We start from the raw sequence: 17885 nt of genomic DNA on the forward strand, positions 1-17885 counted from the left end.
TAGTGAGGAAATTTTTAATGCGTACATTTCTTAAATTATTAGAGAGACTTCTGAACGAGATTCCTCGTTGCTATTTAAACATATTTTGGAAGTAGTGAAGAAAGAACTCATCATCATTTTACAGTTTAGCGAAATCGTACTATATTATTAAACAGATTTCGAAGGCAATTTATCTGATATTTGTTTTTTTGAGGAAGGCTTATTCCTTGCAAAAGAAAATATTTCTGGATAGTTTTCAAAATATTTTAATGATTCTAGCAAGTATCATGAGGATACTGATAACAGTAGGAAATAAATGAAAATTGATGAATTTATAGATCTGCATTTTGTTTGTGGGGGTGATTGCTACAAAATGCCTTAGTGTTTCAATATATCCTCCATAATCCTTGAAACCTTTAGGGAACAGGCAATCTTTGCAATAGTCATTCAAATATTTTGAAAAGTATCAAGAAATATTCCCTTTAATTGAACTAAACCTAGATATTTGTCAAGATGAAGTGGAACGGCGCAGAGTTGAATGCAAAGAATTTGCCCTAGACTTGCCTCATATCAACAGCAATCTTAGCTATAGTCTACCTGACTCGGATAGTGCTACCATTAGGTACTGGCATAACGTGATCTCATGCATTCGCATTTGCACAACAATAGAACAAGAGATCGGATTATAACGAAAATTCAAACTTGACTTCAGTTCACAAGTCTGTTATTATAATCGCACAGTGTTTTATGTTTTTTTATGTTTATTTTTAATTTGCTTTTAGTCTTACCACACCTGAAAAAGTCATGTTTGACGAAACATGTTGTTCGCTACATTAAATTAACTTGTTTTCTAATTTCTCTGTTTCATTCATTAAAAAAATGACATATCCAATCGTCAAATAAATAAATGTAGGTACTGATTATATATATATATATATATATATATATATATATATATAATTTCAGGTTTAAAAATTTCTGAAGACTGTGTTAAAATGCATTTAACAGATTATTTTACGTTGACAACTATCATTCCTTTTAATTCCGTAACGATTTATTGTGGAGGTTGTCTTTTCTAAAAATTAGTAAAAAAAAGGGTGTTGTTATGACAAATATAAGAAATGTTTCACCTCCTGAAAATAAGAAGAGATCCGTTTGCAGATAACAAAAATTCGCGCTAATATATCATAGAACGTTATTCATTGATTTCCGGGTATTTTCGAAGAATAATAATTTTTACCTCCAATTTGCTTACTTAATTTTCCAAACAAAGATAAACATTAAATCCTGGAGTAATAGGTAAAAGAGTCTTTGATAGATTTAACTGATATTTAATTGATATTTAATCAATACTGTTCTGGAAACCGCTTAAAATTGAAACACACCATTTTTCTAAGCATGTTCGTTTATCAATACCAAGCTAGCTTTAAAAATTTTCAGATTTATGTATATCTTATGCTTTTGGAATATATGTACCGAGGAAACAAGGGATCTGCATAACAAAATGAATAAAGCAAGGTTAAACCTGAAAACCCCTAAGTAGCAATACTAATATATCCTTACATGCGAAAAAATATATCCAGCAAAGTCTTCCATCATATTCATTAAATTCTCGTATGAAACAAAAGAGATGTTATGGAGATTAAGTTTCATTATTCTCCCCTGTACGAATTTTGTGTGTATAAAATATTGTAGATAATACTCCTTAACTATCGTGGTCTTAAATATGTGAAGTTCGGAATAACTTTAGACTTTCCTATTTATTTTAAGACGAGCAGGAATGTAGACAATTTGTGTTTTTGTTCATATTAAATTCCTTGACATAACAGAATCTCTCTCTCTCTCTCTCATTATATATATATATATATTTATATATATTAGGATAACCAAGTTATATATATATGTTTATATATTAGGATAACCAAGTTATTTTATAAACTTGGTTATTTTAACTCCTAATCCCAAGTATGCAAACAATTAAGTTTTCGCCTGAAACAAAGTTCAAGTTTAAAGATGATACAACACCACGGCAACTCATTGTAAAGGTGGTAAAGATCTGATCACTATTCTTAGTATTTTCCCATAATGTAAAGCACATCTCACTAGGAGATGTATACTGCAATACTGTAATGCATTATGGGTGGGGTCACTACCCAGACCGGTTTCAACCTTTTTTAAAGTCTCCTCAGTGAGTAACTAGACCCTAAATAAATATAAACACCAAGGTTCTTATAAGTTCTTTTATATAAACACCAAGGTTCTTATAAGAACTGGGCGATGGACTGAGTCCTTGACTCTTTATCCCGTCATCTGAATGAAGTAAATCTGTGTGGATGGAGTGTTATTGAGCTATAAAGCTCTAGTCATGGCTGGGTAACGGCAATAGCCGAGCCTCAGTTAAAACTTCATTGGCTACAGCATTGCCATTTGTTACCCTGCAAGTCCTAAAAAGGACTCGGAGCATAATCAACTTTACCTATAGAAGTTGCAATAAGGTGTTTTTATTTTTAATAAAAGTCTCAGGAGGAGATGTAGATGTAATAAATTTTTTAACTTGGAGATATTGTATATTAGGATAACCAAGTTATTTTATAAACTTGGTTATTTTAACTCCTAATCCCAAGTATGCAAACAGTTTGCATACTTGGGATTAGGAGTATACATCTTCTAGTGAGATGTGCTTTACATTATGGGAAAATACTAAGAATGGTTATCAGAGCTTTACCCACCTTTACAATGAGTTGCCCTGGTGTTGTATCCCTGGGATTAAGAGATAAAATAACCAAGTTTATAAAATAACTTGGTTATCCTAATATACAATATCCCCAAGTTAAAAAATTTATTATATATATATATATATATATATATATATATATATATATATATATATATATATATATATATATATATATATATATATATATATATATATTATATATATATATATATATATATATATATATATATATATACAATATTCATCAAAGCTTGATTTGCTTCCTCAGTCTTAAGAAAAGGTTGGTTATATTCCAATAATTCAGGCCCTACCCAAGGGCCTGTGAGTTGTGGAAATACTTTCTGAAAATGAAAGCTGTGCCGAACAAAGCGCCCCTTTGCAGCTGCCCAATTTTTAATCCATCTAACTCGAGTGCTTCTAGATGTTCTTTCAATGTTTTAGGGATGGCGCCTAAAGCACCTATTATTATGGAAACAACTTTCGTTTTCTTTTGCCAGATTCGTTCAACTTCGATTTGCAAATCGCGATATTTTGTAATTTTTTCATTTTCTTTGTTGTCAAGCCGACTATCTCCTGGTAGGGATATTTCGATAAAAACTAACACCCTTGTTTTCACTTTTTTCAACCACTGTGATATAGGGTATATTACATTCCAAGCTTTTGTCAGTCTGGATTTTGAAATCTCAGAGTATTTTAACTTTTTCATTCTCAACCACTTTCTAGTGAACTTTCTAAAACCACTTTCTAAAAGTCTTTAGATACTTGAAACCCATACTTTTTGCATAAATGCGAGTGGATTATCTTAGCTACTTTATCATTCCTTTTACGGTACTCAATTTGAGCGATTTTGCTGGATCCACTTATAATGTGGTCTACCGTTTCTTCCTTTTCTTTGCACAATCTACATTTACTGTCTTCTTGAATTTTTTGTATTTTTGCCTTCATAACGTTGGTTTTAATGGCCTGTTCTTGTGATGCAAAAATTACTGATTCTGTTTCTTTCTTTAGTGCTCCAATTCTCAACCATTGCCAGGTCAAGTTGCTGTCAGCGCTGTCCTCTATGCTGTGAAGGTATTTTCCATGCAATGCCTTATTTTTCCATCTTTCGGTTCTCACTTTTACTAGGTTAGTTGTGCATTCCAATTTTGTCTCCATGGGTTTAAATAAACCCTCATTCCTTACCTCAATTAGAAATGTTTCTGTTGTTTGCTGCACATAATCATTTAAATTCCGTTTTTCTTCTTCAATAACTTGCTTCACTTGTAATAATCCTCTACCTCCTTTTTTGCCTGATAGATAGAGCCTATCTATTTCACTACGAGGATTGAGGGCATGGTGCATTGTCATTAATTTTCGAGTTTTTCGATCTAAATCTTCCATCTCTAGCTGGGTCCATTCAACAATGCCTGCTGAATACCTCAGAACAGTTATGGCCCAGGTATTAATTGCTTTTATCAAATTTCCAGCATTAAGTATTGATTTAAGGAGTTTTCTTAATCGTCTTTTGTATTTTGCTCTAGTTCTTTCTTGGATCTTATTGTGCAGAATTTGTGATGCTTCTAAAATTCCCAAATATTTGTAGCTGTCTATTTATACACATACACACACACACACACACATATATATATAAAATGATCTAGGTAATAACAAGTACAACGAATGCTCAAATGCTCTTTCCTTAGTTACGATCATTTTGTACCGCAATATCTTATTTGAAGCAGATGATTATTAGGAATAATAGAAACGTTCTTATATGTAACAGTCAATTTTTAAACTGCTTAAATACGAATTTTAATCATTTCTTCACACCGACCTGTTTATCATTACCTTACTCAACGTTTCTTCTTGAAATAGAGAGAAAAACTTGTAACGATGCAGAATTGGAAAAATGTCCACCTCCAAACGAATGTAGTTATAACAGGAATGATGGGGCGAAATGCACTTGCGCAAATGGATTCGAGAAAAAGGGATGGGAAGAATGTGCAGGTAAGTGATTTCAGAAATATATTTCTATTTATTCAAGAGGAAAATTCATGAATTAAAACATTAAGAATATTAAAAAAGTTCCTACTGGTATGAGGAATAATTTTCATGCGTATTTCAATCATAGAGGAGTAACTAAAAGCATGAAAATATTGGTTTTGTGGTTGAAGCACTTAGTGCTAATACAATGAGAGTTCGTTCAATCAGACAGATAGTATGACGTATTAAAATATTAAGGTAATAATGATTTTTGCTAATTATATTATAGCAACGGGGTAAAAAAATAAACCGTAATTAATCTGATGAATTAAAGTATTGCATTTGATTAAATGTTTCATAATTTCCGCACAACATCGAGCACCACCCAAACATTCCTTTTTTTAATAATCTCTGATGAAATGTTCTTCCCTAAGTGGGTTATATGAAAATCTAGAACCTCAAATAACTTCGTCGAAAAATAACATATGGTGTAAACGAATTTCGAACAATTCAATATTTTCTCTTCAGGAAAATTATTGTTCACATATCTTTCCCTCTAATTAAATATATAATTTCGTTTCTCACGTCAAACGCTCATATTATTACACAGGTCTGCTAATGTGAATGAGGTAATAAAGTAACAATAGGAATATTTAGTTGAACTATAAATATATATAAATCTGGAAACAAATGAGACGATCTCACCGGAAATACTTTGTGAGGAAACAAGGTAATAATATAGGAGACAGCCAACAATTATCTCGGCCGAATAAGAAGACCGAGAGACCAATGGATATCAGATTCAACATGGGAACAAACCAAACGAAGGCGGTTGAAAAATCAAAGATAAACACTTACTGAATCATATAGGAGTTTATATACAGAAGTTCAAAGAGCCATCAAGCAGGAAAGGAAAAGTTCTATACAAACAAATGTGACGAGTTTGAGTTCCAGATGGGGAGGCTCAATTATAACAGAATGGTTTATTTATTACATGATTTAGAGCAAACATTTAAGCCAAAATTGAATGATATCAAATAGAGGAATGGAGAATCACTAGCAGGAAAATGGAATTCAAAAACAGATGGAAAGAATACTGTGAGGAACTGTACAGTAGAGTGTTGTAAGAAACCATGAAGGAGCCCAAATACCCGGAAAATTTGATTTGGAATCTCCTCCACTCGGTCATCATATTGTAAGTGCAGGTAAGCAGCTTAACAATAATAAGGCACCAGATGCAAAAGAAATCCCTTCAGCGTTATTTACGGCCACAGGGGATGGAGGTATTGGAGAGTCTCATAGATTGATTACAAGGATATGGGAGATAGGATCATGTTCTAGTGTCTTGAAGAAGTCTCTTTTCTTACGACTACATAAGAAAGGAGATATTTAAAGCGAGCAACAACCATTACTTTTGTATCTGATGAAAGCATAATTTTAATTAAAATCATGGTAATAGGGATGAAGCCAGAGTTCAGATAGAGATGAAAGAGGAAAAGCAGGTTTAGGAAAGGTAAAGCACCGGGGATCAGACACATTGCCTTAGAAAAAACATTGAAAATATAAAATCTTTCGAATTCCTCTGGTAATGAGTTTCTTATAATACTCTCAAGCGATTGACTGATTTCAGCATATAAAACAGTGGGGAGTAATGAAAAGAATGGATATCCCTCAACACACTATCTGGTTGATAGCCAACTTCTCCAAGGAGAAAGATGCCACAGTAAGAACAATTGTTGGATTGAATGATTGGCTTCAGTTTGGAATAGGATTAAAGCAAGGGGGCTTACTTTCTCCACAGTTGTTTACTATATATACGGAGTGGATCATGAATGAAGCATTGGTTAATCTCAAGACAGGAATTAGGATAGCAGGTAGATTAAACAGTAATCTGAGGTGTCCTGATTATACAGTACACCTTTGTAATGGCATTTAAGAAATAGGACAAATTCTTTACATAATTACCAAGAATAGTAATAAGAGAGCACTTCAATTAAATCCTACCTAGACAAGGATTATGGTTCCCAAACGATATACAAACAAGGAAGCTCTTGAGAAACAAGTTTTCTTTAATGAAGAGGAATTGAGGAAATCAGCACGTTTGAGTACCTGGAGTCCTTTATTAATATGATGAATTGCTACGGTAGACATCGGAAGAAGGTTAGGAATGGATAAAACAAAACGCAGAGGCTTGTCCAAAATTAAAAGGATCGATTTTTCTCCATGGGAACAATGTTGAGGAACATGGATGCAGTTATTGTTCCAACAGCGACTTATGGAGGTGAAACTTGGAACCTAAAGAAATCAAATAAGAAAAAGATAACTGCTTTTGATATGTGGTAGCAGAGAAGGTGATTGAGGGTATCATATACTGAAAGGCGTACAAATATGTGGATGTTGGTTGAAAAGATCAGAAAAATTTAAGGAACGTTAAGAATATTGACAAAAGAAAGTTAAAATATTTTGGTCACATTGATAGGACAGAACGAGGACTTCTCAGAACAGTAATAGAGGTTAAAATTCCTAGAAAAAGAGGAAGGGATAGATCATCAATGAAATGGATGATGGTGTGTGGTGTAACTAATCTTCAGAGATTTGAAGTCTCCAAAAAATCGAACAACAGGATCGAACAACATTGCAACGACTGGTGTGTCAAATTACTGAGCATCGAAGTGAACAGACAGCATCTGTGGATGTCCTGTGAACATGCAGATAGATGATATCTTAAGCTTTTCCGTTTCGTTTTAATATACTAATAGTACCTCTGAGTTAATTTAGGATTTCGGCCTGCATCTTGATAGATTTCCATTCCTCACATTCTGTGCCTTATTGCTGAAGTTTACGGATCGCGTTTTCTTAAGGTAATACTCTACATCGTAAAGCAATCTCAATTTTGGTCGTCTACGGGATCTTGAACACCCGATCTACACAATAATTCATATTTAACTGATCTGCCATCCCGCAATTGCTGAATATGTCCTGTCCATCTCAGACAACTCATCTCTAGTTCAGTAATAATATCCCCTTCATTGAATTTTTCAATTATTCCTTATTCACCCTTACTCTCCTATATTTTATATTCTCGTTAATTGGGTAAAAGAACTTTCTTCGTAACTTTCGTTCCCATATTTGTAATCGGTTCAGGTTAAATGATCTTTTCCCATGTTTCACAGCCGGACAAAAGTACGGATTTGAGGATTGCTTTATTTATCTGAAGTTTAATTTTTATCGAATTCTAATTAGATTTTAATAATTGTCGAATTATACTATAACAAGATGTATTTGATGCAGATAATCTACCCGAAAGTGTTGAAATGAGACATCAATACATTCTCTTATTACGGAACCCAATGATTTGAACAGATCCACTCGTTCAAAGGTTTCTAAATATGCAGTGAAACTGAAGATGTTTATTTTTGTTTTGATATCACTGGAAACAAGAGTTTTGTTTTTAGAATTAATTTGTGTGAATTCCCATTTTCTTTTCATCCATACTCCTTGGCTATATCCTTCTGTAAACCTTCTCTCAGTTCTTCAAATACCGAGCACATTAGATACAAAAGCAAGAAAGAATAGATTACTATTCATATATACAAAAGCCAAAAATTCCAGATTTAAACTAATAATTTCACTTAAAGGCATAGGCTGAAAACCATTACTGATTCTTATCTTACTTATCTTAATCCTTTTGGTATCCTGAACAATGGTGTAAATTCCCATGGTAATTGTTCTCTACCCACAGTATTTCTGAGTGGCCATGTAGGAAATCTTTTCGGTTGGTGGAAGTTGTAATAATGTCATGCATTTATATAGCTTATCTCTACTAATATTATGAAAGATCTGAATCTTCTTCTTCTTCTTCGTCTTCTGCAGCTTCTCCCACTTAAGTGGGATCAGTTTGTAATGAGTCTCCTCCACACCTTCCTGTCTTGGGCTGTCACCACATCCAAGTTCTTCATCTTCAAGTCCTCTTCTACCAGCTCCCTCCATCTCTTCTTTGGCCGCCCACGCTTCCGCCTTCCTTGCACATCCATCTGCATGACCCTTCTTCCCACATATTCGTCCTCCCTCCTCATCACATGACCACATGACCAAACCATCTCAACCTTGCCTCCTGTATTTTCGCTCCTAAGTTCGTAACTTTCACTGTTCCCCCTGGCATAGTCATTTCTCAGATGATCCTTTCTGGTCACACCGCACATCCACCTAAGCATTCTCATCTCTGCTACTTCCATCCTGCTGATATTATTTTTCCTCAGGGCCACAGTTTCTATAGCATATGTCATAGCTGGCCTCACTACTGTCCTAAAGATTTTGCCTTTCAGACTCCAGACTTCTTGCCTTGGCACTCTATCGTATGCTTTCTCTTGATCAATAAATGCTAGATGTAGCTCCCTTTGTTTCTCTTGATACTTTTCCATCATCTGCTGTAACCCAAAGATAGCATCTGTTGTTAATCTACCAGGCTTGAAGCCGAATTGTTCCTTTGCAATCTCCACCTCCTTCCTCAATCTACCATCAAGAACCCTTTCTAGTATCTTCATTGTGTGGGACATCAACTTTATTCCTCTGTAATTTTTACAGTCTTGTGCAACCCCTTTACCCTTGTAGATGGGGACAAGAGTACTCTCCCTCCATTCCTCGGGTATATTTTCCTGTTGGCAAACTTTCATGAACAGGTCCCACAGCAGGTCAATTCCCTCTTCCCCCCGTGCCTTCCATGCCTCCACTGAAATTCTGTCGGGACCCACCGATTTTCCATTCCTCATCCTCTTCATGGCCTCCGTCACTTACACTCTACTGATGTTCTGCACCATCCCCTCAGAAGGCTGCCCATCTCCTCTGAGAGTCCTTGCATTTTCCTCATTCAAAAGTCCCTCAAAGTATATTTTCCATCTGTTTCTTATGTCCCCATCCCTCCATAATACTCTTCCTTCAGCATCTTTGATCTGCCTCACATGTAAGATGTCCTTTGCTGCTTTATTTCTACATTTCGCTAGTTGATAAATTTTTCTCTGTCCTTTCTTTGTTTCTAATTGATCATACAGATCTTAAGTAAAAGGTGCATGTTAATGTTAAACTCGTAGCATTCTTCCCGTACTTTCGGTAATATAAAAATCTGGTTTATTGCTGATCTATGATATCTAAATGGACATTGATATTCACACAGCATATCGTTTATTAGTGAATGTTAAATATATTTTCAAATAACTTGAAAATCTCTGCTAATAGTATTATTCCTTCTATATCGTGGGGAATGAGAAGTCATTTTTTCTCATAGATATGGAAGATAATAGTAGAAACACGTTCAGTAAGAATAAACTCAGCTTGCGATTCCTCTACCAAGAACTCATTGATCTGGTTAATATTGAGTGAAATGTTTAAATAGAACGATTGCTATTTTGCGTTCATCCTTTCTCGGTAGGGGTATTTCCAAATCATGTACATCATTTCTTTTCTCTGTCACACAATTTTACCTAACACATCAAATTAGTCCGCTTTCAACCAAATAAGTTGTCTTCACAAACCGTGCAGTAATTGTTTCTGGGCTGAAATATGCCTTTCATTTTTTCCATCGTATTATTCATTTTTTTTTAATTTGTATTTTTCAAAAACTATCTTTTATCTGTCTTTGAGGAATTCAATTTTATTAAGACTTGCCTTTTCCCTTTCACTCTCCTTTCTCATTCTTAATGTTTTGGCCTGCTTTCGTTTTTAGTTAAAATCTTTCTAATTTGCTCGAGTTTTCCTTTCAGTCTTTAGACTGGATGTATTTAACTTCGATATATTTTCTACATTCCGTATGAAAACAGTCATTTTTTATGAAAACATAATTTTTGTAACCCTGAAAGTCTTCAATACTTTTGTCGTTTTATGTTTAATCATTTCTAACTTGTATGTATATTCATGTAATTGATATATTTGTTGGCTTTTGTCTCAATACTTCAGCATTGATTTTGTCAGAATTTCCTACAGTTTCAATTTTGTATGTCACATCTTGCTGATCTTTCCACTCTTCCTACTTTAGTCATGTTTATTGTATGTTTATATTTAATTCTTTACGAGCAATGAACCGTATCACAACATGATCTTCAAACCTTCTTATATCAAAAACACTTGTCACTTTTCTCCCAACATTGATCGCCTGATGTGTCTGAAATACTATTTTTCTATCTTCCGACATCTAGGTAAATTTATACAAGTGGAAGCATGCTTTATATATGAACCTAATTTTGCCAGTACTAAAATTGTTAGACCCATTAAATTAACTCTAATGCCCTTTTTTATACTACTCTCTCTCTCTCTCTCTCTCTCTCATAAAATTGTTGATCGGAAGGACTCTTTCCCCTTTTCGCATAGCTGTGTTTGCACGATTAGAAATGATATGGGGATTGATATATATATATATATATTTTTTTTTTTTCCCATTATATATATATATATATATATATATATATATATATATATATATATATATATATATATATATATATATATATATATATATATATATATATATATATATATATATATATATATATATATATATATATATGTGTGTGTGTGTGTGTGTAAATGAAATAATGATCACCTTAAAGACATTTCTCATTAAACAAAGTCGATCATTAACTAGTTTAAAGTGAAGAAACAAGTGTCACCATGTTTATCAAAGAAGAACGCAGAACCAAGGGGTTGGGTCTGCAGTAGGCTAAAAAAATCCGTTGACGTTTATGAAAGAATGAATCTTTTCATCGCAACAAAAATGAATGCTAGTATTCTAAATCTACATAACTGTAGTTATTCAAACACTCTCCTTAATGCATCTGATCAGTTCAAGATGAAGATATTTCAAATGCCAAACTAATATTCACAATCAATTTTGCGCTCTTGAAATCGCACAGGAAGGCCGACCAGTTAATATTACTTTCGATAATGTTAATAACTTGAGTTTTTAAAGAGCATCATTGTTAGCACTGAACCTAATTTAACAAGCACGTCTCCGGCAATATCCCAAAGGAAATGGGTATCAATGTTGATATTTGCCATTTACGACACGAATTTTCTAAACTTGAATTATTCTTTAACTCCGGTCAGAACACGATGGGATTCAATGTTATCGGTTATGTTTTACTAACCGGTAAGCCCAGTGTAGCAAGAATTTCACTCAAAAAATAGCTATAAACAATAATTTTAAATTCCTTGATCGTCAGTTATAATTATACCGAATAAAAGTAACAAATTGATGTTATTCGTTATTGATGTTAAGCTACATGAATGTTTAATTTATAAATTAATAACAATAAAATGCTTTCCTTCAAGCGAAACTTATTTCCTGTTAGTGAGGAAATTTTTAATGCGTACATTTCTTAAATTATTAGAGAGACTTCTGAACGAGATTCCTCGTTGCTATTTAAACATATTTTGGAAATAGGGAAGAAAGAACTCATCATCATTTTACAGTTTAGCGAAATCATACTATATTATTAAACAGATTTCAAAGGCATTTTATCTGATATTTGTTTTTTGAGGAAGGCTTATTCCTTGCAAAAGAGAATATTTCTGGATAGTTTTCAAAATATTTTAATGATTCTTGCAAGTATCATGAGGATACTGATAACAGTAGGAAATAAATGAAAATTGATGTATTTATAGGGCTTCATTTTGTTTGTGGGGATGATTGCTACAAAATGCCTTAGTGTTTCAATATATCCTCCATAATCTTTGAAACCTTTAGGGAACAGGCAATCTTTGCAATAGTCATTCAAATATTTTGAAAAGTATCAAGAAATATTCCCTTTTATTGAACTAAACCTTGATATTTATGATGTGGAACGGCGCATAGTTGAATGCAAAGAATTTCTCCTAGACTCGTCTCATATCAACAGCAACCTTAGCTATAGTCTACCTGACTCGCATAGTTCTGCCATTAAGTACTGGCATAACGTGATCTCATGCACTCTCATTTGCACAACAATAGAACAAGAGAACGGATTATAACGAAAATTCAAACTTGACTTCAGTTCACAAGTCTGTTATTATAAACGCACAGTGTTTGTGTTTTTTATGTTTATTTTTAATTTGCTTTATCTCCTACCACACCTGAAGAAGTCATGTTTGACGAAACATGTTGTTCGCTACATTAAATTAACTTGTTTTCTAATTTCTCTGTTTCATTCATTCAAAAAAGTTGACATATCCAATCCCCAAGTAAATGTAGCTACTGATTATATATATATATATATATATATATATATATATATATATATATATATATATATATATATATATATATATATATATATATAATTTCAGGTTAAAAATTTTCTGAAGAGGGTGTCAAGATGTATTTAACAGATTATTTTACGTTGACAAGCATCATTACTTTTAATTCCTTAAACGATTTATTGTGGAGGTTGTCTTTTCTAAAAATTAGTAAACATAAAGGGTGTTGTTATGAAAAATACAAGAAATGTTTCACTTCCTGAAAATAAGAAGAGATCCGTTTGCAGATAACAAAAATTCGCGCTAATATATCATAGAACGTTATTCATTGATTTCCGGGTATTTTCGAAGAATAATAATTTTTACCTCCAATTTGCTTACTTAATTTTATTTTCCAAACAAAGCTAAACATTAAATCCTGGAGTAATAGGTGAAAGAGTCTTTGATAGTACAGGGTAATCAATACTGTTCTGGAAACCGCTTAAATTTGAAACACACCATTTTTCTAAGCATGTCGGTTTATCAATACCAAGCTAGCTTTAAAATTTTTCAGATTTATGTATATCTTATGCTTTGGATTATATGTACCGAGGAAACAAGGGATCTGCATAACAAAACGAATAGAACAAGGTTAAACCTGAAAACCCCTAAGTAGCAAAACTAATATATCCTTACATGCGAAAAAATATATCCAGCAAAGTCTTCCATCATATTCATTAAATTCTCGTATGAAACAAAAGAGATTTTATGGAGATTAAGTTTCACTTTTGTCTCCTGTACGAATTTTGTGTGTATAAAATATTGTAGATAATACTGCTCAACTATCGTGGTCCTAAATATGTGAAGGTCGGAATAACTTTAGACTTTCGGATTTAGTTTAAGACGAGCAGGACTGTAGAAAATTTGGGTTTTTGTTCATATTAAATTTTCATAGAATTCCTTGACACATGAGAATCTGTCTGTGTATGTTCATATATATATATATATATATATATATATATGAACATACACAGACAGAAATATATTTCTATTTATTCAAGAGGAAAATTTTATGAAGTAAAGCATTAAGAATATTAAAAAAGTTTCTACTGGTATGAGGAATAATTTTCATGCGTATTTCAATCATAGAGGAGTAATTAAAAGCATGAAAATATTGGTTTTGTGGTTGAAGCACTTAGTGCTAATACAATGAGAATTCGTTCAATCAGACAGATAGTATGACGAATTAAAATATTAAGGTAATACTAATATTTGCTAATTATATTATAGCAACGGGGTAAAAAATAAACCGTAATTAATCTGATGAATTAAAGTATTGCATTTTATTAAATGTTTCATAATTTCCGCACAACATCGAGCACCACCCAAACATTCATTTTTTAAAATAATCTCTGATGAAATGTTCTTCCCTAAGTGGATTATTTTAAAATCCAGATAAAATTGCGTAATGGAATTAAATGAACCTCAAATAACTTCGTCGAAAAATGACATATGGTGTAAACGAATTTCGAACAATTCAATATTTTCTCTTCAGGAAAATTATTGTTCACATATCTTTCCCTCTAATTAACTATATGATTTCCATTCTCACGTCAAACGCTCATATTATTACACAGGTCTGCTAATGTGAATGAGGTAATAAAGTAACAATAGGAATATTTAGTTGAACTATAAATATATATAAATCTGGAAACAAATGAGACGATCTCACCGGAAATACTTTGTGAGGAAACAAGGTAATAATATAGGAGACAGCCAACAAGTATCTCGGCCGAACAAGAAGACTGAGAGACCAATGGATATCCGAATCAACATGTGAACCAACCAAAAGAAGGCGGTTGAAAAATCAAAGATAAACACGTACTGAATCATATAGGAGTTTATATACAGAAGTTGAAAGAGCCATCAAGCAGGAAAGGAAAAGTTCTATACAAACAAATGTGACGAGTTTGAGTTCCAGATGTGGAGGCTCAATTATAACAGAATGGTTTATTTATTTCATGATTTAGAGCAAACATTTAAGCCAAAATTGAATGATATCAAATAGAGGAATGGAGCATTACTAACAGGAAAATGGAATTCAAAAACAGATGGAAAGAATACTATGAGGAACTGTATAGTAAATGTTGTAAGAAAACCTGGAGGAGCCCAAATACCCGGAAAATTTGATTTGGAATCTCCTCCACTCGGTCATCATATTGTAAGTGCAGGTAAGCAGCTTAACAATAATAAGGCACCAGATGCAAAAGAAATCCCTTCAGCGTTATTTACGGCCACAAGGGATGGTGGTATTGGAGAGTCTCATAGATTGATTACAAGGATATGGGAGATAGGATCATTGTTCTAGTGTCTTGAAGAAGTCTCTTTTCTTACGACTACATAAGAAAGGAGACATTTAAAGCGAGCAACAACTATTACTTTAGTATCTGATGAAAGCATAATTTTAATTAAAATCATGGAAATAGTGTTGAGGCCAGAGTTCAGATAGAGATGAAAGAGGAAAAGCAGGTTTAGGAAAGGTAAAGCACCAGGGATCAGACACATTGCCTTAGAAAAAACATTGAAAATATAAAATCTTTCGAATTCCTCTGGTAATGAGTTTCTTATAATACTCTCAAGCGATTGACTGATTTCAGCATATAATACTGTGGGGAGTAATGAAAAGAATGGATATCCCTCAACACACTATCTGGTTGATAGCCAACTTCTCCAACGAGAAAGAAGCCACAATAAGAACAATTGTTGGATTGAATGATTGGCTTCAGTTTGGAATAGGATTAAGGCAAGGAGGCTTACTTTCTCCTCAATTAGGATATCAGGTAGATTGATCAGTAATCTGAGGTGTCCTGATTATACAGTACACCTTTGTAATTGCATTTAAGAACTAGGACAAATTCTTTACATAATTAACAAGATTAGTAATAAGAGAGCACTTCAATTAAATCCTACCTAGACAAGGATTATGGTTCTCAAACGATATACAAACAGGGAAGTTCTTGAGAAACAAGTTTTCTTTAATGAAAGAGGAACTGAGGATGTCAGCACGTTTGAGTACCTGTGGTTCTTTATTAATGTGAAGAATTGCTCCAGTAGACATCGGAACTAGGTTAGGAATGGATAAAACAACAGGCAGAAGCTTGTATAAAATCTAGAAGGATGGATTTATCTTCACGGGAACAATGTTGAGGATTATGGATGCAGTTGTTCCAACAGCGACTTATGGATATGAGACTCGGAACCTAAAGAAATCAAATAAAAAAAGATAACTGCTTTTGAGATGTGGTAGTAGAGAAGGTTATTGAGAGTATCAAAAACTGAAAGGTGTACAAATATGTGGATGTTGGTTGAAAAGATCAGAAAAATTTAAGAAATGTTAAGCATATTGACAAAAGAAAGTTAAAATATTTTGGTCACATCGATAGGAGGGAACGAGGACTTCTCAGAACAGTAATAGATTAAAGTTCCTAGAAAAAGAGGAAGGGGTAAATCATCAATGAAATGGATGATGGTGTGTGGTGCAACTAATCTTCAGAGATTTGAAGTCTACAAAAATCGAACAACAGGATGACATGGTGAAGCCTGGTGTGAAAAATTACTGAGCATCGAAGTGAACAGACGGCATATGTGGACGTCCAGTGAAAATGCAGATAGATATCTTAAGCTATCATATATCATATTATAAGATATCATATAAGATATCATATTAATATACTAATAGTACCTCTTAGTTAATTTAGGTGTTGGGCCTGTATCTTGATAGGTTTCCATTCCTCACATTCTGTGCCTTATTGCTGCGGTTTACGGATCTCGTTTTCTTATGGTAATGCTGTACATCGTAAAGCACTCTCAATTTCTGTCGTCTCTTGGATCTAGAACGCCCGGTCTAAACAGTAATTCATATTTAATAGATCTGTTGTCCGGCAATTGCTGAATATGTCCTATCCATCTCAGACAACTCATCTCTAGTTCTATAATAATATCCCCTTCATTGGATTTTTAGATTATTCCTTTCTTCATTCTTACTTTCCTAAATTTTATATTCTTGTTGATTGGGTAAAAGAACTTTCTTCGTAACTTTCGTTCCCATATTTGTAATCGGGGTTCAGGTTAAATGATCTTTTGCCATGTTTCACAACCGGACAGAAGTACGGATTTGAGGTCTTTATTTGTCTAAAGTTTACTTTTAACGGATTCTAATTAGATTTTAATAATTGTCGAATAATACTATAACAAGGTGTATTTGATGCAGATAATCTACCCGAAAGTGTTGAAATGAGACATCAATACATTCTCTTATTACGGAACCCAATGATTTGAACAGATCCACTCGTTCAAAGGTTTCTAAATATGCAGTGAAACTTCCGATGTTTAATTTTGTTTTGATATCTCTGGAAACAAGAGTTTTATTTTTAGAATTAATTTGTGTGAATTCCCATTTTCTTTCCATCCAAACTCCTTTGGCTGTATCGTTCTGTAAACCTTCTCTCATTTCTTCAAATACCGAGCACATCAGACACAAAAGCAAGAAAGAATAGATTACTATTCATATATACAAAAGCCAAAAACTCCATATTTAAATTATAATTACTCTTAAAGGCATAGGCTGAAAAGCATTGCTGATTCTTATCTTACTTATTTTAATCCTTTTCTTATCCTGAACAACGGTGTGAATTCCCATGGTAATTGTTCTCTACCCATGATATTTCTGATTCCAATGTAGGTAATCTTTTCGGCTTGTGGAAGTTGTAATAATCTCATACATTTACATAGCTTATCTCTACTAATATTATGAGAGACATGAATAAAGTCCTTAAATAAACGGTGTATGTTAATGTTAAACACGCAGCATTCTTCCCGTACTTTCGGTAATATAAAAATCTGGTGTATTGCTGATCTATGATATCTAAATGGACACTGATTTTCACACAGCATATCGTTTATTAGTGAATGTTAAATATATTTGCAAATAACTTGAAAATCTCTG

The 17885-nt window shown here is 33.2% G+C and overlaps 1 protein-coding gene across 1 annotated transcript in view; it reads left to right on the plus strand.

Moving 5' to 3' along the window:
- Positions 1-17885, plus strand: part of LOC150110359 (uncharacterized) — a 138769-nt gene that overhangs the window by 64195 nt on the left and 56689 nt on the right. The window contains exon 3 of the mRNA XM_090396474.1: positions 4571-4702. Coding sequence (XP_090252600.1) covers positions 4571-4702 — 132 coding nt within the window. The remainder of the gene's footprint in view (positions 1-4570; positions 4703-17885) is intronic.

The sequence above is a fragment of the Typopeltis vanoorti genome, chromosome 1, assembly GCF_054136105.1.
Source record: "Typopeltis vanoorti isolate ZY-2024b chromosome 1, IOZ_Tvanoo_1.0, whole genome shotgun sequence".
NCBI lineage: Eukaryota > Metazoa > Arthropoda > Arachnida > Uropygi > Thelyphonidae > Typopeltis > Typopeltis vanoorti.